Source organism: Tenrec ecaudatus, unplaced genomic scaffold (genome assembly GCF_050624435.1).
Source record: "Tenrec ecaudatus isolate mTenEca1 unplaced genomic scaffold, mTenEca1.hap1 Scaffold_1882, whole genome shotgun sequence".
In the NCBI taxonomy this organism is placed as follows: Eukaryota; Metazoa; Chordata; class Mammalia; order Afrosoricida; family Tenrecidae; genus Tenrec; species Tenrec ecaudatus.
The window spans coordinates 105,454-130,418 of NW_027458158.1; the positions used below are offsets into that span (position 1 = coordinate 105,454).

The following is a 24,965-nucleotide window of genomic DNA, read 5'->3' on the forward strand; positions in this document are numbered from 1 at the left end:
AGGGACTGGGATTTTGAGGATCGCCTCAGTGCGGCTGGGGGACAAGGTCCGTTTTCCCTCCTCCAGTTGGTAGCCTAGGTATACAGCTTTATGGACACACAGTTGAGCCTTTCTTGCAGATACCCTGTACCCCAATGGGCCAAGGACTATTATCAGGTCCTTGGTAGCCCGTTGGCATTCCTCCAGGGTTTCGGAGGCCAGGAGGAGGTCATCTGCATACTGGAGCAAGGTGGTTTGGGGGTGTATCTCCTTGTGTCCCTGTAAGTCTTCACTGGGTTGATGTGCAGGGGACACGGGTATGGAGAACAAAGCATCCTTTAAGTCCAAAACAGTATAACAAATTCAGTTTGACGGAATAGTACTCAGGAGGGTCTCGGGGTTTGGCACGTGGGGTGGCCAGTTTCTATCCTCTCATTTGCCTCTCTGAGAACCTGCACCGGTTGAAAGTCCTCAGTTCCCGGCTTCTGCATGGGCAGCAGGGGAGCATTCCATGTGGACTTGCAGAGGACCCAAATGCCTGTCCTCTTTAGTCTGCAAATGGGAACAGAAATACCCACCTTTGCTATCCAGGGAGTAGGGTTAGCTTGACACACCAGTGTAGCTGAGCTCAGAAGTTGTACGACCCCAGGCACCTGAAGTTCAGAAAGGTCTGGCAGGTTGTTCTCTGCCCAAATAAAAGGAATATCTTTTAGCGATTTATCAAGAAGTTCCTTTGAGGAGGTCTCTTCTGCTCCTTGATAAAACACATATCACTCTGACATTGGAGCGGTGAGCAAAACTTTTGGCTTTACAAGTTCAAGTGTTAAGGTGGTTGTAGCAGATGAGAAAGTAATTATGGCTGCCATTTTTCATAATAAGTAACGATCAATTAGGGGAAAGAGGCATTGAGGCATTACCAGGAAGGAGAGTGTGTGTAACTGTCTCTTGTGTTAAATCTGTTATTCTGGCCGTTGTCCATGGGTGTGCTTGGGTCTGCCCTGGGGCCCCTGTAATGGCCTTTCCTTTTGACAAGGCACCTGTAGTCTTTTTTGAAACCAAGAAGGTGACCCCTTTGTCCACCTAGAAATTTACTGGCTGGCTCCCTACATGGAGAGTGAGCATGGGCTCTTTGGGGTCAAGTGAAACAGAGCCTGGACACCTTTATTCAGCTTCGAGCATTATTGTCTGTAGCTTCGATTTTTCTAGGCAAGGACTAGGCCCGTTCTCTCTAGTGGTGGCTCGTCTGCCTCTCCTGGGCTTTCAAGGCACTGATTTTTCCAATGTCACTGTTTTGTACAGTAGGTACCTGGATACTTCCTCAGGACTAGGCGAGAGAGAAGCAGGATATTATGGTTAGCCATTCTTAGTTGAACCACAACTGCTCTGGTCGTTCTCGCAAGCCTTCTGAACACCCATTTCCTTCATGACATTCCCTTGGGCGACGTCTGCACAGCCTACCTCCCCAATATCAGCTAGTACATTTACACCTCCTAGCTACTTTATTTTCTTTTCATGGTGGCTTCTGTCAGCACCAAATGGCTTCACTCTTGTCAAAGCTGTTTCAGCTTTTCCCAGAGATCCTACACAGTCGCCATTGTAGCCGAGAGGTAACAGGATCTGTGACCATGGCCAAGATGGCAACCACCAGTCCAAACATGTGGAAGGGCGCTGCCTAGGGAGCTGGGTGAAGAGGCCTGGGAGTTAGCCCTGCCTGGTCCCGGGAGCCAAAAGTTTCCCTTTTCCCCTCCATTCCCTTTGCCTTTCTCCTGGTTTTTCAAACAAGCTGCTCTAGCCCTATAACGCCAAGCACAAAATTGTCATAATTCTTAATGAAAACATATCTGGTACCCAAATTATAAATGTGACAATTTGGTCACATTTCAAAAACACTGAAAATTTTATGCTTTTAAAATATATTTTGAATGCCATATATATTGATAACTATGAAAGTAAAGAATAAAAACCAAAAAAAAATTACTTCCTAAATTTAAAACTTGAGGCGTTATAGGGCTAGTGTTCTTCCAGATTTGGTTTGTTCCTTCTTACAGGCTGGTTTTCCGTGGCCCAGGCTTAGGCCAATGGCGTTCGGAAGCCTAGGTGGAGTCACTGTTACCTTTAGGCTTTCAGCTATGCTGCTTCAGGCACTTTTGGGGACAGCTCTTACTTAATACACAGCTCCTCTGCCATGATGTTCCAGCCAGAAATTCCAATTTCCCTTAAGGTTCCCTGACCTGCCACGTGTCCCTTCCCTTCAGAGATTTGAGCATCAGCCCCGCCAGCAGGCGTCTTGGAGGGCCTTGGGGCCATCCCAAGCAGTGGTCCTCCTAGCCTGTTGTCCAGAAAAATGGTTGGACCTAAAGGTCGCCCTTGGCGACTAGTCCTTGACGCCTTCCCTCGGGCTGAGGCATGAGATTCAGGGCAACCCAGGGGTGCGCTCTCAAGTGGGGGTTATTAACCTGGAGGCAGCAAGCTGTCAATCGCCTCCTTGTTTTGTGCTTTCTAGATGGGACTTAGCAGCTTGATGCTCAGGAATTGCCCCCTTGCATGAATCGTGTGCAATTGGGATAGAGTTGATACAGAGAGGCTGGGCAAACAAAAGCTGATAGATTCACTTTGCAACTCTATTTGGCCACAGTATCATTTTGAGAAAGGAGAATGGTGGGCAGAGAATGGTACGCTTTCCCTTCCAACCGTGATTCACTGGGAACAGTTCGGTAGAGTGCCGGGAAAGTGGGCGGAGATGCCAGGACTTAGAGCATTTCTCCTCTCGAGGAGCAGTAGGTGACCTTCATCCCCAGTGCACCCAGGAACCCCTAAGGCAGGCGTCCTCAAACTGTGGTCCATGGGGCACATGTGGCGCGATGCCATTTATCCCACCCTCGGGGTGTTTTTGCTGCCACTGCCTGTCCTGCTTAGCAGCCGACTCGTGCAGTGTGCATAGGAATTTGACCATAGGTTTTTTGAAAACCATAGTCTGGCCCTCCAACGGTCGGAGAGACAATGAACTGGCCCCCTGTGTAAACAATTTGAGGACCCCTGCCCTAAGGGATCCTGGACTTCAGGTCACTATTGTCCCAGCCCTGAACCCTCCCTGAACATTCTACCCCTAGTAGAGGCACCAGGGGCATTTGGTCCCCGGGTAACTTACAAGCCTTTTACTCAAATGGAACCCGAGAAAATTAAAAACGACACAGGCAGTTACTCTACTTTTGATCCCTGTTGAATCCGCCTGTAGCATACCATAAACTGGTACTGGCAGTTAGTAAATCGTCTGGATTTGTCAGAAATTTCTGCTACAAGTAAGACCACTGGACTTACACTGAATATGTAAGCAACGTGCTCAGTGCGAGGCCAGGTTGGAATTCAGTGGAATGCCTCTGAGGTAGTGGTTCTCAGCCTTCCTCATGCCGCGACCCTTTAATACAGGTCCTCATGTTGTGGTGATCTCCAACCACAACATTATTTTCGTTGCTACTTCATCACTTATTTTTCTTCTCTTATGAATCATAATGTAAATATCTGATATGCAGGATGTATTTTCATGGGTAAAAATTGAATATAATTAAAGCATAGTGATAATCACAAAACAATATGTAATTATAGATTGTGAAATATTTATTTCTAATAACAATTAAATGAAACTTTGTCGTGAAGCATGGTGTAGCATGGGTAACAGTCTATGCGGGCGGACCTGCCTGGAGACAGAGCTGTGTCTCAGTTCCTATAACCATGTGTTTTCTGATGGTCTTGAGCGACCTCTGTGAAAGGGTTGTTTGACCCCCAAAGGGGTCACGACCCACAGATTGAGAACTGCTGCTCCAAGTCCTTCCCCTGGATTAAAAGCTCAAGACTTGAATCAACCAAACGATAGTGAAACTGTCTTTCCTCTGGTTTGTCTTCGCTGGCGACTTCTATTTCAGTTCCAGCTCTTTAGAAGCCTGGTAAAGCTTGACAAGCCATCACCCCTGTCTCTCCTGCTCATTATTCCTCATGGCTGTCTCCTCCTGTATGTTTTCCAGGAGCTTCTAAGCTTGGTCCCTCAACCCAGAAATGTTTTAAGCTTTATGGTTGTGCCTTCCCAGGGACAGCTACTCCGTGTCACCACTGCAGGGCACCCACCATTTATTCCATCCCTCACCTTTCACCTGCTATTCGTACATATGAGCAGCCTTCCAAGAGTTGGTGGACAATTTCTTTGGTCTTTCAATTTCGTGTGTCTGTGAACGTCCTGAAGCACCCTCATCTACGGAATGACTGCAGCTCCCAGAGATGTGCACGTGTGAGGGACAGGGACGGTGACAGGGACGGGGACAGGGACAGAGAGTGGGTGCATGCGGGGAGAGCAGAACACCCAACCTCACTGCCATCAAGTCCATGCTAGCTCCGGGGAGCAGGAGAAGGAAGCACTGCCTTTCTGCCCTGGGGCCATTGGTGGTTTTGAACTATCGACCATACGGCTAGCAGCCCAGGGTGTAACCAGTATGCGGCCGGGGCTCCTGAACGAGTGCAGGTGGGGAGAACTACATTGCTCCCTGGAAAGTACTAGCAGTCTCCAAAAGTGAAATACCTTCGCTAGAGTATGGAGACAGTCAGAACCCTAGTGACAAGACCCCAGCTTATATTTTTTCATGTATTTCCATGACTAATTCAATCAAAAAGGATGGAGGGGAAGATGGGAAATAAATCCAACGCCCAGCAAAGACAGAGTAGATGACCCAGTTTTTGAGCAGCGGCTCTCAACCTGTGGGTTGTGATGAAGTAGCAATGAAAATAATTGTATGGTTGCGGGGTCACCACAACAGGAGGAACTAGGAAAGGGCCGCAGCATTAGGAAGGTTGAGAACCACTCTTTTAGATGGCGGAGGTTGGGTCAGTGGCCTTACACCTTGTGCTAATAGCCCCTGAGAAATCCTTGCTGATGTGATATGATAGCTATCCTTATTGTCTCCATTGAGTTGAGCCGAGTTTTCTGTTCACTGTCTTCAGTGACAGTTTAGCAGAAGAAAGATAATTATAACAGTTGCAAAATTAAAATTGGAGCTGTGAAGGAGGGAGCCAGCACAACGCATAATCGAAAAAACCGAGACGTTCTTGAAACGTGTCAAGGAGAAGACAGCCATGAGGGATGTTGAGAGACAGTGCCCTGGGTGTGCCAAGGTGCACAGGAGCCCCTGAAGCTCGAGCTGAAATAGAAGCGGTCATCAAAGACATGCCGGAGGAAAGCCTTTCTGAGTTGCGCCTGGAATTAGGGGCACACATAGAACAGCTGCATTGTGCTTCCAAGCAGGTCTGTGAAAACAGCACCTCACCTCTGGGGAAAAGTTTTTAATGAGCAAGACAAAGAAAAATGTATTCATTCTGGTTTAAAATCTGCCCTCCACCTAAGCCCCTGGCATCAGCTCCTCATTTTTTCCCCTCTCTCCTTCATGAACCCTTGATAATTTAGAAATTATTATTTTGTCATATCTTGCCCTGTCCAACACCTCCCTTCACCTAATTTCCTGTTGTCCATCCCCCAGGGAGGAGGTTATATGTAGATGCTTGTAATCGGTTCCTCCTTTCCACCCCACCCTCCCTCCACTCTCCCAGTATCGCCACTCACACCACTGGTCCTGAAGGGATCATCTGCCCTGGATTCCCTGTGTTTCCAGTTCCTATCTGTGCCAGTGTACATCCTCTGGTCTAGCCAGATTTGTAAGGCAGAATTGGGATCATGATAGTGGGAGGAAGAGGGAGGAAGCATTTAGGAACTAGAGGAAAGTTGTATGTTCCATCATTGCTACACGACACCCTGACTGGCTCATCTCCTCCCCAAGATCCTTCTGTAAGGGGATGTCCAGTGGCCTACAAATGGGCTTTCTTCTTGAGGAGTTCTTGACCTCCTTGCTCTCCTGCTACCGCTTTCCACCCACATTCAAATTCAACTCTGAAAGTGCATGAGGACAGGGCCTGTCCAATGTTACCTAATATTTATCGAGCTTTCAATTATATGCGAGGTACTGTGCTGAGTGTTGTTTAGGTATTATTTTCATTCCCATGTAAACCTGAGGTAGGCGCTGTTGCCTCTACCCTCATTTGGTATGTGAGGAAACAGAAGCACAGAGAGGCTGAGAAACTAGAACCAGATAAAGGATGCATGGTTGAGACCAAGTAGGACTCTAGAAACCACCATGCCATGTTGCTCTTTCTTTCTGCATTCCAAGGAAGGCCGTTCATAGCTCAATAGCCTCTGGGGCTGGTCAGTGGGAGGGACTTAGCCATGTAGATTGAAAACACTTACTTCAGCCCAGGAGGGGACAGACTAAAGGTAATGGAAGGAAGGATGTGAATGGAAGGCCAATTCCTAGTTTCAGAGTTAGGCCACCTAGGGAAGTCCACTCAGAGATGCTGTCATATGACAAAGGAAAAGTCAAGGAAAAGGCCATATGTGAAAATCCACATGGACCACCAACAGAGAGGTCTGGAAAGACCTATGAGCAAAGCAAAAGCCCTTAGAAGAACTAGACTGACAGGCAGATTATTGACACTAAATTTCAGTTGTTATGGATCTGAAGCCCCAAACTAATTCCTTATTTCCCACCTGAGCTTGAATTTCCTTGTGAGACAGATAGAAATCAGGCAGATAGTTTGAAATATAGTTTAATAGAGATAGAAGAATAAGCCTTCGCTCTGCAGATGAAGCTTTCTAATAGTGAAACCTAGAATAAGGCAGGTGTACCCCGTAGTCATAGCAGTCCTGGGCCACCATCGGCCTCTTCCAGGGGGAGAGGGACAGTTTGGTGTAAGTAAGAAAGTGGAGCAGAAATCCTATTGTCTTCAGGCAGGGGGCTCCCAAGAACTGACAGAGAGCTGAGGTAGGTAGGTTCAGAGGTATATTATCCCCAAAGAAGTTACCCACGTCCCTAAAGTGGAGCTTGTCCACATACGACGAGCAGCAGAAATGAGGCGGAAACTTTCCTTCTTCCTGCTCCTGATAACACAGGACACTGGGGCACAAGGTGGAGAGAAAATTGCTGAGACCAAGAAGCACAGTTAGGAGTAAGCAAGGAGACAAGCAGGAGGTCCAGTTATGGGAACTGGAACAAAAGACAGGAAGTTAATGACAGTGGTGCAAGGTAAGTTTCTCCTAGTAGGCTAAATTCCCAATCAGGAAAAACCACCGATTGCAACAGTCTCTTACTTGGTTGTTCCTTTTCCACTCTTGCCCCATGACAGTGCGTTTGCCACACGGCTGCTGGAAGACCTTTCAAAGTTCAGATAATATCCACTATCGATTTAGAAGGTTTCACTGGCCATTCTCTGCATGGGCCCCCCAGCACCACACAACAGACCCTTACTCAACTCTCTTCGTTCATCTCCTCTCTTCTCTGCTCATTTATCAAAGCACCAGCTTTTAATGATGACCCAATTTTGGTCTCTTGAACACTCTACACTCATTTCCTATCTCATTTTGCACCGATCCTTTTCTTGGACTGTTTTCTAGTATTCCATGGTTGCACATCATTCAATGCCTTAACATTGAATGGCTTCAAACAGCAACCCTTTTACCATCCGTCAGTGTTGTAGGTCAGTGTGATGGATTGCTTGTGTTCTCCCTAAAGATATGTTGAAGTCGAAGTCCCTGAGCCCGTGATTGTGATCCTGTTTTGAAAGTGGGGGTTTCTTTGGCTAAACAGCTAAGTCAAATGAGATCCTATCAAAGTTGGGTGGGATTTGCTTCATGATGAGCATCTTATAAAAAGAAGAGGACGAACAGAAAGTCACACTCCGCGTGAGGACAGCATGGCACATCCTTCTAAAGCCAAGGGATGCCGATGGTTGCTCAGAGTCACCAGGAACTAAGGGAGACACAGGAAACAACTCTTCTCTCAAACGTCTCAGGAGACAGCATGGCAGACACTCTGAATTGTACTTTTAGCTTCCAGAACTGTGAGGAATACATTTCTGTGCTATCTTGTTATCACAGCCCTGGAAGACTAAGTCAGGCAGAACTCAACTATACATCTTTTGTTCCAAATGGCATTGACTAGGGTCACATGCTGGTATGCACTTGACAGCTAGTCTGGAGGGTCTACGACGGTTTTGCTAAATGTTCCTCATTGCCAAAGATGATGAGAAGGTTGGGCTCAGCTGGGCGCCTCTCCTTGTCTGTGTGTTCTCAAGGCTTCTCCACATGGGCTCTGCAGCAGGGCACACAGGCTTCTTACCTGGCAGCTAAAAGTTCTGAGTGAGGACTCTTCAGAGTCAGGAAGTGGAAGCAGCCAGTTTCTTACAGACTGGATACGGGCACTGTGTCAACTCTGCTGTATTCTATTGATCAAGGCCCTCAGGGAGGCCAGCTACTTCAAAGTGCTTAGACTCCTTCCAGCTCTCACTGGGAAGGAAGGCAACTAATTTCCGAGCCTCTTTTAGTTTGCTGCATCCTGAAATGTCCTTCCCCGAGATCTTGCCTCCAACATTCAGGCCTCAGCTCAGATAATTTTCACATGGTCCGCCATCAATCCTCTTAGGCTGTCTTCTTCAGAATTCTCATCAACATTTGAAATTAGTCTACTTGTCTTTTCCCACTGAAATCGAAGCTCTTTGTTCGGTCTACTGTTTCATCCAAGGACCTAGAACAGTGTCTGTCATGTTGTTGTTGTTAATTGCCCCTCGTCATCACCAACTTATGGTGCCTGAGATAGTTAACATTTATTGTGCCGACCTGGCTGATTAACACATGTGCGGTTAATTGAAGAGCAGAGGGATAAATAGTTCCGTGAGCCTGGCGTTTCTAGTTCTCGGGTCTCTTGCTTTCTGATGGTTGGAGCAGGGTGCAGCTGCCTTAACTAGCTCCCTGTTCACCTAGCCGGGCTCACTTCCTTCAAGACATTGCTGAGGAGAAGCCGTATGGACCTACCCCGATGCAGCCCTGGGTGCTGGAGCAGCCGCGTGGTGACCCCTGCCAGCGCTGAGATGCTTACACGCTCACTGATTCAACTTTCCTCCTGCAGTCGGCCACATAGGTGTGTTTTGTGAAATCGAGGAGGACTTTGTGGATTGTTGTTGGACATATGGGTTAATGTTGAACTTACAGGCTTGGGCAGCACTGAGTTGGGATTGTTTTCTTGATGTGCACTTACCCTTTATATAAAACTCTCTCTTATATCCTTTATATAAAACTCCCCCTCTCTCTGGATTTGTTTCTCTAATGTGCCCAGATTAACACATAATGGTACCTTGGGAGTGGGGTACTGGAGAAACAAATCCTAAGATAGAGAGTAGATGTTTGACCTCTCCCTCATGGTAGTTCTTCTTCCTTGTCTAGCCAGAGGCCAGACAAAGCCACCCTTTACTCGGTTGTTTTCTGGGGAAAATATGGGAAGTATGAAAATAGAAAGTTTGTAAGTCCACTTGATTTGAGCCATTAAAATTTGATCTTTAGGTAGATTTAGCCCATGCCTGTAAAGAAAACTTTGAAAATATATGCCCCACCCAGTGCTTTGGAGGATTCAGGAACCAATGGTTTTTGTTAGAAGCTGGATAAAATCTGGAGCCATGAAGAAAACTCCTCTCTGGGACAGAATGTTAAAGGGAGCCTGAGAGAAGGCCGAAAGGCTTGCTAGGGGACCAGCTGAATCTACTAGTTGAGTGGAAGTGGGAGAAAGGCAGCAATAAAGAGACGGGTTGAGCTTGACCACTGACACCTGTGGACTCGGTTTACAGGAAAAAGGGGAGAAGAGAACGGGTTGACTGGTCTAAAGTTCATGACCTAGCACGAGGGGGCTAGGCTTGCTGAGTATTGGTGAGAGCCTATGGTCTTAAAGACAGAATGACCATATGGGCCCCCTGTGGAGGCGGAGTGAGGCAGCCACACGGAGTTGACCTTGTGGTTAGCAGCCCAGTGCTTGCTTGACAGCACCAGCTCCGGGGACAGTTTTCTGTGCTTCCCATTGGTTCTCAAGCCTATCAAGAGACCACCTACACTAGAACAATTTAGTGTGCTTCATAAGAATGCAGATTGTTAACTCAATCCTGAGCAGTGAATCTGAATCATTTGGGTCAGAGGTCAGTTAACTAGGACTTGTGGTTGTCCTGTGAACTGAGAACTCCTGCCTCAGGTGCACTGTGAACATTAATAGTCTATATTAAACTATGTCAGTGGATAGATTATATCACCATATTAAAGCTCCCTAAAGTAAGGGGTTATGTCTAGATGATTTTGATTCTCTGATTTATACTGAAAATCATTTCCTTCAGTCAATAACTCATAGGTTTTACTTATAATTTGCATACTTGTCTAAAAATAGGGATTATAAAACTCAGTTATGTAATTCCCTGACAAAGTATATGATTGTTATCTGAAAATATATTCGTATCCCAAAAAGTTACCAGAATATTTTTATCCAAATGATTTTGTATTCTCAAGAAATTTTTGAGGGGAACTGATAGCAACGATGGATGTTTCCACCCCACCTCGGATGGGGGCAAATAATGGAAATGCGGGTGAAGGGGATACAGTGGATGGTGTAAGATATGGAAACAAAAAAGGGAGAAATTCACCTTTTCTGTTTGTAGTGGAGCTGTTATTCTTGTGGGATGGCAAACGGTGTCTACTACCTGTGTTAAATGTCATGCCACTCTGCTTCTGCACCTCCGCGGTCGGCAGCTTATTCCCCACCAGGTGCCACTCCTTTACCAAAGCACCAGGCTGTCTCTCCCCACTCCTCAGGCCCCACACCTCAAATCGGGAAAGAGTACACAGGGGCCTATCAATTGCATTGGTTTATTGTTCTGAAATTGGTTCTTATTGTGTGTCCATGTATTAATGTGGAAATAATCTGAACCTCTCAGATTTCTTTGAAATTTGTTTAGTGAAATAATACTTTATTGGGTTTATGTGAAAGTTTACAAAGTAAATTAGGTTCCCAGTTAATATTTTTAATGCAAATTGTTCCATAACATTGGTTATATTTTTCAAAAAATATCAACATTTTTGTTATTTCTATTCTGTTTGTTCTTTTTCAATTAATTGAACTTCCTTGCATCTTCCTACCATCTGATTTTTGCTTTAGGGTAAATGTTTATCATTTGGTTGATTACGTACGGGAGCTCAGCACTCAGGGGTGAGATTGTTTGTTATTAGAGAATGTATTGATTGATGAAACGTGGCCTCCAGGAGTGACTTCTGCTTCAAGGTCAAATGGAGTTCCTTTAGGCGATCAGTCCAATAAAGGAATTTGAATTTTGTTCTTCCTTTTTCTCCCGTTTTATATGACATCTACTTGGATGGAACGGTAGGTCAGTATAAGGCATCATTTAGTTCTGAGCTCAGGATAAATGAAGTGATGGTTCCTGTGGACAATTAGACTGTGGACTAGTTTCTTCTTTGAGTCTTTGGTTTCTTTAATTCTCTGGTGTCTGAGTTGGATTCTTGGAAGCTTTTAAAGGACAGGTGCTACTCACCAAACTAGGAGGGAGACAATTAACTTCAAGAACTATGTATGTCAATTGACTGTTTGTCCCACAGAACTATGGTCCCATAGTTTTTTAAATCGCTTTATTAGGGGCTCATACAACTCTTATCATAATCCACACATACATCAGTTTTGTAAAACACATCTGTATATTCATTGCCCTCATCATTCTCAAAACATGTGATCTCTACTTAAGCTCCTGGCATCAGGTCCTCATTTTCCCCCTCCCTCCCTGCTTCCCCTCCCCCTCCCTCATGAACCCTTGATAATTTATAAATTATTATTTTGTTCTATCTTGCCCTGTCCGACGTCTCCCAAGTTCACCCACTTTTCTGTTGTCCATCCCCCAGGGAGGAGGTCACATGTAGATCCTTGTAATCGGTCCCGTAGTTTTTAACTGAACAATTTAACCAAGGATTTGTTCAATTCTGAAAGGTGTGTGGAGATGCCTAGACAATGTCTGTAACAGTGCCTGCGCTTTTTCCTTCTAAATTGTGTTTATGGTTTTGTGGTTCTTGAGAAGACACACAGCAAACCATATACTGTTGGGTTTCTACATGTATGACAGTTTCTACATGTATGAGAGCCTCTACATGTAGAGAAACTGATGACATGCTTCCAGCTGTGGGAGCATTAGCACCCTTCTTTTCTGAGTTGTTCCTTCCTTAGTAATACACACCCACTCCCCTCGAACTTTTCTACTTAATCTTTGTAGTTACTGTTCGCAATGTGATTCCATATAGGTCGTTCTCAAAAGAGCATCATGCTCAAGTTCATGAAGCTCACTACAAGGAGATTTTAAGATGGTGCTCGGGGATACTTTGGTTTCAGTCTTTAAAATTATCTCAGGGCAATGGTTCCAGAGCTTTATCCCTCTTCTTGGCTCCAGAAAGACTAGACTCTAGGAGAGTTTGAAATTCTGCTTGGTTTTTGTTTTGTTTTATTGAGTTGTAGGACAGGATTCTTCTATAAAATCCATGACCAAATTGTGCAGTAATGAGAGGGGGGCACCAGCCCAGTTTCTGGCCTCAAAGGGAGGCAGTTGTTTAGAGAGGTAATTAGCCAGACCCTTCATATCCGCCTACGTCCAGTTCTTTCTCTCCCTCTGTTTCTCTGGGTCAATAGAGCTACATTATCGTGCCTTGGATGACTCCTTGCAAGCTTTAAAGAGTCCAGAGGGTATTCAGTGAAGCGGGAAGTAAATCAGTAGCTCTGCACACTTTACCAGGCAAAATGAACAACAACAACTACTGGGATGTTCCATGAAACCATGTCCCTAAACCTCCAAACTAAGGAACCAAATATCAGTTTTGATTGAATATAAGCAGGGTCAGCAGCTACTCTTATTTAACTTGTTATTGTAAACATACTTCTTGTACAACGTTTGCCAATTCTACTTTTACAGCTATATAAATCATTGACAGCAATTACAATAATTGGGTGTGCAACATACCCGTAATCAATTCTATTGTTTTATTCAATCCTTCCCCCCTCCTTCCTGCCTCTGGTAGCCACTAGTAAACTTTGGTGTTTATATATTTGCCTTTTCTTTCTTGTAAGTGAAGTCATACAGTATTTATCCTGTAATTGGCTTATTTTGCTCAGCTTAGTTCCTCAAGTTCCACGCATACGTAGCATGTATTAAGACTTCTCCTAAAGGCTGAGTAGTATTCCTGTATGAGGGGGTACAAAAAGTACATCACAGGAAAAAGCTCCTCTGGGCAGACCTTTCGTAGTAGGCTTTTCCCCCTGCTAGGACAGCATCTACTTGTTCTGAGTTAGTGCACCCAGTAGCATCTCTTGGGAAGCTTCTCTCTGATCACAGTGAATTTTTTTCATAAAGCTGTTTTGCTCTAATCTCGTTTTCTTTCTTTTTTTTGTGTGATGGCTGGTTTAAGAGAACAGTGTGTGGCTGTGAAATTTGTTTCCTCCTTGGGGAAAAATGCGGCAGACACTGTTGTGATGTTGCACACAGCTTATACGGAGAGCACTATGGGAAAAACTCGTGTACAAGTGGTTTGCTCGTTTCAAAAAAGGTGAAATGTTGACTGATGACAAACCTTGTTCTGCATGTCCATCAACTTCTGAAAGAGACAAAAATGCCAAATTGTGGGGCATTTGGTGTTCGTTTCACCAGCTCACACTGTTGACTAAGCTTTCTATTTAGAGGTTCTGAAAAGATTGCATAACAGTGTGCAACAAAAAAGGCCTGATTTGTGGCAGATGGGGGATGGGTTTTGCCACCACGATAATGTACCTGCTCATGCAGCCATCTCAGTGCACCAGTTTTTAGCTAAAAGAGCATGCCTCTCTCGCCCCATGCACCTGGCTCACCTGACCTCACTCTGAGCGACTTCTTTTCATTTCCACGAATGAAAAGGGGCATGAAAGGCCAGCAATTTGATGATGTAGAAGAAATGAAGAAAAAACTAAGGAAGTGCTGTCAGCCACCCAAATAGGAGTTTGAAAAGGGTTTCCAAGGAAGGAATGGCAGATTTGTCAAATGTATTAAGTATAATGGAAAGTACTTTGAAAGTGATAGGTGTCTTGTCAAAAAATTAAGTACACAGCTTTGGAAAATTTTTGTTTCTTTATGGGGGTTCTATATATATGCATGCATTTATATGTGTATATATACATACACAGCACGTTCTTGATATAAATCTCTGTGTGTGTGTGTGTGTGTGTACATACATAACAGAGCTCATACAGCTGTAGAAGTAGGTAAGGACAGTGTGGCTTTAAGTCAGCCAGTCAGATTTTAAACTGGAAGCTTCTCCTGACTTGAGTAGCTTCAGCTTCTATACCACAGGCTGTAGAAGTAGATGAATCTCGGGTCAGCAAATCAGGCTGTGACAGGAGAGAGAAACGAAGTCAAGGTTGGCAGGTCAGATAGCAGGTTGCTGATTGCTCTATGGATCGGCAGCCATTATGGCAGGCCGCTGGTTCAAGTACAAAGAATAAGAGACAGACAAGTCAGATACAGGACTCAGACGCAAAAAAGCCAGCAAGTGTCTCCTCAACCTCCGCTTAAATATGAATTAGGCCCCACTCTGAGTAAACTTCCTCTCAGGTGTATTGGTGCTGTTACCTGAGTAAGAGGATTGTACTCCACCTTAATCTGATTAGCTGATCACAGCAGATCCCATTATGGGATACATTGTGTTATACAACATCATAGGGATTACTAGGCCTCAGTTACCAACCCCCTGAGAATTCTGATCTGGTCAAGGTGATACAAAACCTAACTATGACAGTTAGTTCTCTATTTTTGGTTGTTTTCTTTGTCACTAGCTAGAGTTTTGTTATTCTTAATGATTGTTTCAAAGAAACAACTTCTGATTTTATTGGTTCTATTATCTTTCTGTTTTTAATTTTATTTCTGGGTGATCTTTGCTATTTCCCTTTTTCTGGTACATTAAGGCTTCTTTTTGGTCTCCTCTTTCTAGTTTCTAGAATTATCAAGTTAGGCTGTTAATTGGAGATCCCTTCACCCTCTCCTTCCTGTTTATTGCTGTAAGTTTCCCTCTGCACACTGTCTTCTCTGAATATTGTATGTTGTGCTTTCATTTTCATCAGATTTTTAAAATGTGTGATTTCTCTTTTGATATTTACCGTGACCCACTATTAGTTTCATAGTATGTTAATTAATTTCCATATTTTCAGGGTTTTTTCTGTTACTGATTTCTGGTTTCACTCACTTGTGATCAGAGAAAATACTTCATATGATTTCAATTTTTAAAAATTTATCAAGACTTGCTTGGATTTGACTCAATGGCAATGGGGTAGAACAAGATCTCTCAATTTTATCTTAGTCAGTAAAATTGCTGGCATTACCCTTAATGAAGACTCTCTTTAGGATACCTGGTCATTCATTCTCCAGGAGACCTTTTGTTTCTCATCAACCTTTCCTCTTCCACTTCCAGAATTATATTTTTCCTTTCTCCTGAGGCCTGTTTTTGAGCCCATCATTTGCATATTTACTCAGTTTATGAGTGGTGTCATTGACTACTTCATTTCCGTGCAGTTTGTTATTTCTAGCTTCCAGCTACTGGATCTAATAGTTTACACACCCAGATCTGTGCCTAAATTGTGAGTAATATCCACAACAGTATCCCCAACATTCCACTCATGAGGAGGAGTCCAGGGTCCCAGCACGAGCTCCCAGATACAGTCTACCTGGTTCCCAGGGTTGGACCAATCCTCACCACTGGGATCCTGTTTGGCCTCACTTTTCATCGTTTTTCCACCTGCTATTTGCCAAGGGTTCTGCCTCCCTCCCTCGTTCTTGCTGCGTCCTCTTCTGTGGTGGGAAAGCAATAAAAGGCTGGATCATCTTCACGTGCTGGTGATCTGGTGCTTCACAGCAGATCTCCCAGAATGACCACAGTGTTCTCCTTGCATCTCCATTATTGCCCAACACGTTCACTTCCATGTGTTGCTACATAATACCCAGGCTTTCTTAATCATGCCGTGTTTTTATTTTTAAACTTCCTTGCCCCTTTATCTGAGCGTTCTCTGTTGCTGTTGATGCTTGTTTAGTTCAGTTTACATAAAAGCTCCAGCGGGTCAGTTTTGCTTTGTGTTATGTATGTGTTTTGGTGGTTCCTAAGGCTTAATAAACCAATACGAGGGAGTATCTTACAACATATAAAGAAAGATTAGCATTGAGGGTCTCAGAAACAGACCAAAACTCAACTTCAGAAAAGCTCCCTGCTTGAGCAAATCTCCCAGAATTTGGTGAATTCTTCTGTACTTGCTGAGGATTATTTGAAAACCAGCACATTGTTAGGCTCTCTCTTTTCTGGTGCTTTTGCGTAGTCAATAAAACACAAATAAGCATCTCTCTGCCATTTTATAGTTTCATCCACCATCTATCTCATGTCAGCAAGAATTCTCTTTGTATCATATCTGCTTCTGAATCCAGCTTGAATTTCTGGCAGCTCACCGTTGATGTCCTGTTGTAACCATTTTTGAAATATTTTCATCAAAATTTTACCGGCATGTGTTATCAGTGAAAATTTTATCATTTCCATTCTGTTGCATCACTTCATTTTTCTTTGGAATGGCCAGAAGTATGGATTTCTTCCAGTGGGTTGACCGGGCAGCTGTCTTCCAGATTTCTTGGTGAGTGAGTGTTTCCTGTATTTTGTCAGTTCCCAGAGCCTGGTGTTTCTCTAGTGCCTTTAATGCAGCTTGGGCTTCTTCCTTCAGTACTATTGGTTCTTGGTCCGATGCCACCTCTGGAAATGGTTGAATGTCAACCTATTCTTTTGATACCATAACTCTGTGTATTCTTTCCATCTTTATTTAAATGATTTTATTGGGGGCTCATACAACTCTTATCACAATCCATACATAAATCTATTGTTTCAAGCACATTTTTATGTTTGTTTCCTTCATCAATCTCAAAACATGTTCTTTCTACTTGAGCCTATGGTATCTGCTCCACATGTTTTCCCTCCCTCCTGCCACACCCTCCCTCATGAACACTTGATAATTTAGCACTGTCCAACATCTATCTGCCTTCACTGACTTTTCTCTTGTCCATCCTGCAGGGAGGGGAGTTATATGTAGATTCTTGTTACTGGTTCCCCCTTTTTACCCCATCTTCCTTCTACCCTCCTGGTTTTGCCACTCTCATCACTGGTCCTGAAGGGATTCCCTGTGTTTCCAGTTCCTGTCTGTATCAGTGTATGTCCTGTGGGTCTAGCTGTATTTGTAAGGTAGAATTGGAATCATGATAGTGGGGGTGGGGATCGGGGAGAGGAAGCATTTAAGAACTAGAGGAAAGTTGTATGTTTCATCGTTGACTGGCTCTTCTCCTCCCTGTGACCCTTCTGTAAGGCGTTCCCAATCTGTACTCCGCCTCATTCACAATAATTTGATTTTTTGTTCTTTGATACCTTAAACCTGATCACACAGGCTGCTGTGCTTTTTCCATGTGGGCTTTGTTGTTTCTGAGCTAGAGGGCCACTTGTATACCTTCAAGACTTTATGACTTCAGATGCTATATCTTTTGATAGTCGAGCACTATCAGCTTTCTTCACCACATTTGCTTATGCACACATTTTTCTTCAGTGATCATGTCAGGAAGGTGAGCATCATGGAATGCCAATTTAACAGAACAAAATGTTCTTGCATTGAGGGAGTACTTGAGTGGAAGCCCAATGTCCATTTGCTAACTTAATACTAAACCTATAATATGTGCACATAGATCTATTTTCCCATTGTCATATATAAATATATTTACATATGTCCATGCCTGTATTTAGACCTCTGTAAGTGCCCTTTGCCTCCTGGACACCCCCTTACTGAAGGGTTGTGGAAAGTAGATGAGCCAGTCTGGGTTCAGGGTAGCAACGATGAAACATATAACTTTCCTCTAGTTCTTAATGCTTCCTTCCCACAATATCATAATCCCAATCCCACCTTACAAAGCTGGCTAGACCAGAGGATGTACATTGGTACAGATAGAAACTGGAAACACAGGGAATCCAGGGTAGATGACCCCTTCAGGACCAATGGTGAGAGTGGCGATGCCTGGAGGGTAGAAGGAATGTGGGGTGGAAAGGGGGAACCGACTACAAGAATCTACGAATAGCCTCCTCCCTTGGGGATGGACAGCAGAGAAGTGGGCAGGGGGAGATGTCAGACAGTGTAACATATGACATAATAATTTATGAATTATGAAGGATTCATGAGGGAGGGGAAGGAGGCAGGAGGGGCACAAAAGGAGGAGCCAATATTAAGGACTGAAGTAGAAGGCAAATTTTTTGAGAATGATGATGGCAACAAATGTATATATGTGCTTGACACAATGGATGGATGTATAGATTGTGATAAGAATTGTATGAGCTCCCAGTAAAATGATTAAAAAAAAGATTAAGTGACTGGTCACTACACATACACTGGGAATAGGATAAAATTTTCAATAACATTCATTCACAAAGCCAGGACTATACCTTCCAGATTAACATATGTGACAAAAAAGCAAAGAGAGAATACAAACAGTAACTATATGATAGTCCTGGGACACCATTCACAGGGTATTCCCAAAGCAAGAGATCCAGACTGAAATCCAACAAACTCAAATTCCAGAGTATTAAGATAGCAGTCATCTGCATCTTTGGACACTAGAGCACTTTGCCCTAAGTCCAAGGGAGTATGTTTTAAAGCACTTTCTTAAACCTGTTTCAGGCGAATCTAAGGTAAATCCCACTGATTTGGAAAGCCACTAAGGAGCTAATAAGGTCTAGTGGGCTTTATCTTATCAGCTCCTTAGTGACTTTCCAAATCGGATCCTTCTGATGTGGCCCATGGAGGATGTTGTGAGCCTGGAAAGAACAGAGTCTAAAATCCTAGATGACTACAGCATCCAGTCTGGATCACCAAGGACTGGATAGAAACCAGGTCAAAAGTGTCCAGTTAGGAATGTAATACCAGGCGTATTCTCTCCTTGGGTTCTATAAGTACCGTTAAGCATGTTTCCCCCCAGATGGCATCTTGCTCTACCCAGTTTACCCATCAACGAAAGTGTAATTGCCTTTTCCAAGACAGACCCGTCTCCCCCTCATGTCTTGACTTGAGTTTCCAGGATGGTTTGCTAATCACTCTCGTAGGAGTATCTGTTGAATTTGGGTGACCGTAGGACAATGTTGTATGGCAGCAACTGATTGGTCGTCTCCCTCCTTCCTCCCTTCCCATCTTGAGAAATTGATCCCAGTGGAGGGGACGTGTCTTCCGTTGAAGTGGTTTGTAAGATGCAATTGTAAAGAGGGCAATATATAGTGCACGGGTACTATACTGGCTCACTACCTTGTTTGGGAGGCCAGATTTCATGACAAAAAGATGATTACATGACCCAAGAGCAGAATTCTGCCTTTATCTTGGTGTTTATCCTTATAGTAGTGTGCCAGTCCTTTTGTGATTGACTAACTTTACGAAGCATAATCATTTCCAGGCCCATCTATGTAATGGGGTGTTTCATGGTTTCATCACTGTTTTTCAGGGGCACATAATTTCCATGTGTACCAGAGTTTCTTCCTCCATTCTTTTACTGATGGGCATTTGGGCTCTTTCCAGCCTCTTGCTATTGTGAACAGTGCTACGGTGAATGTAGGAGAACACATGTCTGGGGTCTGTCTCTTACTACTTTGGGGTATATGACAAGCAGAGGTGTTGCTGGGTCTAATGCTACTTGCTTCAGGTAGTCTCATAGCGTTCCCCACTGGTTGTAAACGTTTACAAGACTACCAGCCATGTATAAGAGTTTCAAATGCTCCACGCCCTCTCTAGCATTTGTCATTCTCTGTTGTGTGTTTCAATTGCTATTGTGAGGAGTGTACGGTAATAACTCATTGTTGTTTTGATTTGCATTTCCTGGGTGGCTAGGAAATGGTGAGCATATCTTCATGTATGTGTTAGTCATTCACAAGCCAGCTTTGGTGAATGTCTATTTTATGTCCTTTGCCCACCTTTCAATTGGACTAATTTTTTTCTTAGAAAAATTCCATAGATTTTGGTAACAAGTCTCTCGTTAGTTGTGTCATTGTTACCCCACCACCCCAATCTGTGAGTTCTCATTTTACTATTTTGATGAAATTTTTTGAGGTGCATAAGTGTTTTATTTTAGTAGGCCCCAGGCATCTGTGTTGTCTTTTGCTCTGTGTGCTTCCTTTATTAGATTTGCTAGTCCATGTATGCCCTGCAATAGACCCCTTAAGTTTCTAATTGATGATCCTGATAGCTCTGGGGTTTACATTTAGGTCTGTAATCCAGTTTAAGTTTGTTTTTGTACATGGAGTGAGGTATGGGTCCTGTTTCATTCTTCTGCAGATGGAGATCCAAGTTTTCACCCACTTTCCTGTTGCCCATCCTCCAGGGAGGAGGTTATATGTAGATCACTGAGGGGTCTATGGGGCCATCCCCAATCAAAGCCAAACTGACAACCCCGCTTCCATTTCCCCTAGAAGTATGCGCTACAGAGGACAACACTTAGCCTACAGGTTGGGGAGAGGGGCTGGCCCGCCATGCCCATATGGAAGTGTAAACCCAAAGGAAAAAGGGAGTGAGGGTTTAGACTGGATACTGGCACACCAAGTCCTGAGGAGGACGGCCCTGCATGCTGCTGCTAAGGCACAGAGAGGACTGTAGGGCTGACAACAGCTTGAGACATGGTGTCCCCTCACTGGAACATATTGTGAATGAGGACAATACTCGGGACACCCAGCAGGGAGTGAGTCGGGCCTGACCATCCCCACAATGGGATGAACCAGGAAGGAAACAGAACAGATCAGCAATGGGAGCATTGCCAAGCCACGAAGCCCTTGAAGTGTCCCTACAATAGATTTCAGGCTAGGAGGGGCAGTTCTCAGAACCCCTCTAGACTGGTGGGGAGATAATCATAAAGGTCAGCAGACAGATTTGGAATTTTGTATGTGTTTTCAGGGGGGTTTTCTAGGTTTCCCCCCTTTTGTTGTTTTCCCTTTTTATTCAGTCTTTTGTTTTCTTTTTGCTTTGTCTCTTTTATTGCTTTGCCTACCAATATAAGATAGGTTTGGGAAGAAAGCCCAAGGAGAAAGTAAAGGGACCGGCATTTCTGGAGGCACTTGGGAGAGGAGACAGTGGGAGGAAAGGAGTGGTGAGCAAACGATGCCATAGACAGGAAACAACTAGGGAATTAAAAGGAACAACAAGGAGGACATAGAGATCCTGGTGGTGGTGGTGGAGCAACGGCAATCTAGCTGAGAGAAGAAGGGCACGCATGATGTTGGGAAAGGAGGAAGGTAAAAAGAAAACAGGAACGATCTAGGAAGCAAATCTAAGGATACAGGAATAAACATAGGTGTGCACTTATGAAAATATATTAATAAAAATCGAGGTATTGGCCTATGTACATATATTTACATAGCGATAAATTAAGGAAGTGGATGGACTTTGGGCCTCTGCTTAAGCCCTCCCTCAACACAAGAACACTTTGTTCTAACAACCCAGCATTCAGTGATGCTCACCCTCCCAGCATAATAGCTGAAGGCAAAATGAATGCATAAGCAAATGAGGTAAAGAAAGCTGATGATGCCCAGCTATAAAAAGATAAAACATCTGGATTCTTAAAAAACTGATGGTAAACTTGCAGCCATCTAGCAAAGAAGCAACAAATCCCATATGAAAGGGCCCTAGCCTGTAAGATCATGAGGTGTTGACAGAATCAGGTAGGCACCAGAAGACTGCAAACAAACAAAAACCCCCATATTGTTTAGGATAAAGGGGTTGGAGCAGAGCCCCAAAAACCATCTGTAGACGGGAGGACATACCCTCACAGAAGGGTCACAACAAAAGGATGAGGCAACCAGAGCACAGTATAACACTAATGAAATGTACAACATACCTCTGTATCTTTAAGGCTTCCTCACCCCCCTCTATCATGATCCCAGTTCTGCCAATCAGTTGTGCGTAGGCAAGAGCATGTATACAGGTACAGATAAAGGATCATGACACACAGAATCAAGGTCAGACCAACCCCTCAGGAACAGAAACCGAAGGGTACCAGGAGGGTAGATGGAAGGTAGGGGTAGAAAGGGGAAACCGATCACAATGATTGCTGTATAATACTGCTCCCCAGGGGGGTAAACAACATGAATGTGGTGAAGGGACACAGCACTCAGTATAAGATAGGAAATCAAGGGGTCACGAGAGTGGGAGTGTAGGAAAAGAGAAGAATTGAACCAAGAGTTCAAAAAGAAAGTAACTGTTTAGAAAATGATGGCAACAAATGATAGTGGTATAAATGAGCTTGATACAATTGATGTCATGGACTGTTAGAAGAGCTGTGAGGTAGTTAGTTTGCTGTGACAAGCTGGCCGATAAACACATGTGGGGCGAATTGAAAGGGAGAGGGATAAGTGGTTCAGGGATCCACGCCTTTCTAATGCTGGGGTGCCTTGCTTTATGATGGTCAGATCCGGATGCAGCTCCCTTAGCCAGTTCCCTGCTTTAGCTCCCAAGAATAATTTCCTGAAAGACATCCCTGAGGAGAAGCCACATGGACCTAGTAGACACGATGCCAGTGCAGAGATGCTTACACATTCACTGAATCGGCTTTCCTCCTCCAGTCAACATCATGGTGTCTGGTTTGTGAGATGGAGGAGGACTTTGTGGTTTGATACTGGATAAAGGGGTTGAGGGATTAATTTTGGACTTGTGGGTTTTGGCAGGACAGGTTTGGGATTTTTGCTTGATGCACACTATATATAAACTATATAAAGCACTTTATATAAACTATATAAAACTCTCCCTTAGACATGAGTTTCACTGTAGTTCTTTCCCTAAAGTACCCTGACTAACACATTGTGGTACCTTAGCAGTGGTGTACTGGAGAAACTAGCCATAAGATGGAGAGTAGATGTTTGTCTGACCTCTCCCTCATGGTAGTTTTCCTTCTCTGTCTAGCCAGTGGTCAGACAAAGCCACCCTATATTCAATAGATTACTGGGGAAACTATGGGAAGTATGAGAGCAGAAAGTTTGTAAGCCCACTTGCTTTGAGCCAACAAAATTTGATCTTTACATGGGCTTAGGAAACACCTTAGAAGACAGCTATGCAGAGAATTGATTTATATGCGAAACAGTGCTTTCCTGTACTCAGGAACCACAAGTCTTTGCCAACACTAAAAAAATCTGGGAGTACAAAGAAAATACCTCCCAGGGAATGGGTGTAAAAGGGAGCTTATGAGCAGGCTGACGGTTTTGCAAGGTGACCACGTGAATCTACTTGCTCAGTAGAAGTTGGAGAAATGTAGTAATAAAAACACTAATTGAGTTTGGCCTCTGACACTTGTGTATTTGGTTTACAGGAGAAATGGAGAATATGAGAGTGAATCAACAAAAATTCATGATCTAGCATGAGTAACCCAAGCTTCTTGAATATTGGAGAGAGCTCATGGTCTACAAGCAAGGTGATCGGTGGACACCGTAGAGCTGAGGAAGGCATGGGTTGACCAGAACCCAAACAGATGGTGGATTTTCGAGGCTGTGAACTGGAGTGGATCATGGCTGACTTTATGAATGGCTTGTTCGGTTTTGACATTGTTGATGGACGCAAAATTCAATAGGTTCCTATTGGAATGAAGATTTATTCAGGTCGAAAATGATTTTTTCCTCTGAGAAAAGGTTTGATCTAAGAGGGCCGTAGATTAAGCAAACAGCGAAAATATGAGGTACAAGTGCACGGAGTAGATGGCTTAAAAACATTCCAGAGGGAGAAACATAATCAGAGGCTTATAGAATTAAGTTATTGGTGTCACGTAATTTCAATTCTGAATGGGTGCCAGGATGGCATGTTTGGATATAGTTCGTGAATTGTGCCAACCTGGGCGATACACACGTGCGGTTAAATGAAGGGCGGAGGGATCAATGGCTCCTTGAGCATTGCCATTCTAGTTGGGTCTCTTCATTTCTGAATGTGGGAGCAGGGTGCACCTGCCTAAGCTTCTTACCTGCTTTAGCTGTCAAGGCTCCTTTCGGCAAGACGTCCCTGAGCCGAAGACACATGGACCTACACAAAGGAAGCCCGGGCTGTTGGAGTAGCCGTGCAGAGATATGCTGACATATCCAATGCCCACGCTGCTCTGCTTACACATTCAATGCCTCAGCTCTCCTCCTTCAGCCAGCAACATGTCATCTGTTTTGAAAGATGGAGGAGGACATTGCAATTGGTGTTGGACATGTGGGTTAATGGGTTATTGTCGGACTTGTGGGTTTGGGCCACACTGCTTTCAGATGTCTGCTTGATGAACACTTAACCTTTATATATGAGTGTCACTTAGACATGAGTTTCTGTGCCCCTGTTTCTCTACGAGAGCCAGAGTCACAAATAGGATACCTAGCAGTGGGGCAATGGAAAAACTCATCTTAAGATGGAGAGTAGCTATTTGTTTGACCTTGCCCTCATGGTAATTCTTCTTCCTTGTCTATGTAGAGGTCAGACAAAGCCACCCTGTACTCGGTTGTTTTCTGGGGAAAATATGGGAAGTGGGAAAAATGAAAGTATGTAAGCCCACTTGCTTTGAACCACTAAAATGGGGTTATCTTTAGCTGGGTTTAGACCACCTCTGGGTAGACAGCTATGCAGTGAAATAGATGCCCAACAGTGCTTTCATGTACTTAGGAACCATAAGTCTTTGCCAGAATTTAAAAAAAATCTGGGAGTAGGGAGAAAACATCTTCCTAGGATGGTGTGTTAAAGAGAGCCTGTGAGCAGGCTGAATTGCTTTCTGGGTGACCACGGGGATCTACATATGGAGTGGAGGTCGGAGAAATGCAGCAATAAAAGGACTGCTTGTGTATGGGCCCGGATACCTGTGGATTTGGTTTACCTAACAAGGAGGAGAACACGAGGGTAACTCAATTAAAGTTCACCAGGCCGCATCAGGAGCCCACTCTTGTTGAACATTGGCGAGAGCCCATGGTCTACAAGCAAGGTGACTGGTGGACACCCCGAGAAGGCTGAGTGAGGTAGCTGGCACGGGTC

At 44.1% G+C, this 24,965-nt stretch overlaps 1 protein-coding gene across 1 annotated transcript in view; it reads left to right on the plus strand.

Annotated features, from left to right (window-relative positions):
* Positions 1-23,982, plus strand: part of LOC142436264 (thyrotropin-releasing hormone-degrading ectoenzyme-like) — a 114,615-nt gene extending 90,633 nt beyond the window's left edge. Inside the window, exon 7 of the mRNA XM_075540029.1 lies at positions 23,290-23,982. Coding sequence (XP_075396144.1) covers positions 23,290-23,341 — 52 coding nt within the window. The 3' untranslated portion in view covers positions 23,342-23,982. The remainder of the gene's footprint in view (positions 1-23,289) is intronic.
* The last annotated feature ends 983 nt before the right edge of the window (positions 23,983-24,965 follow it).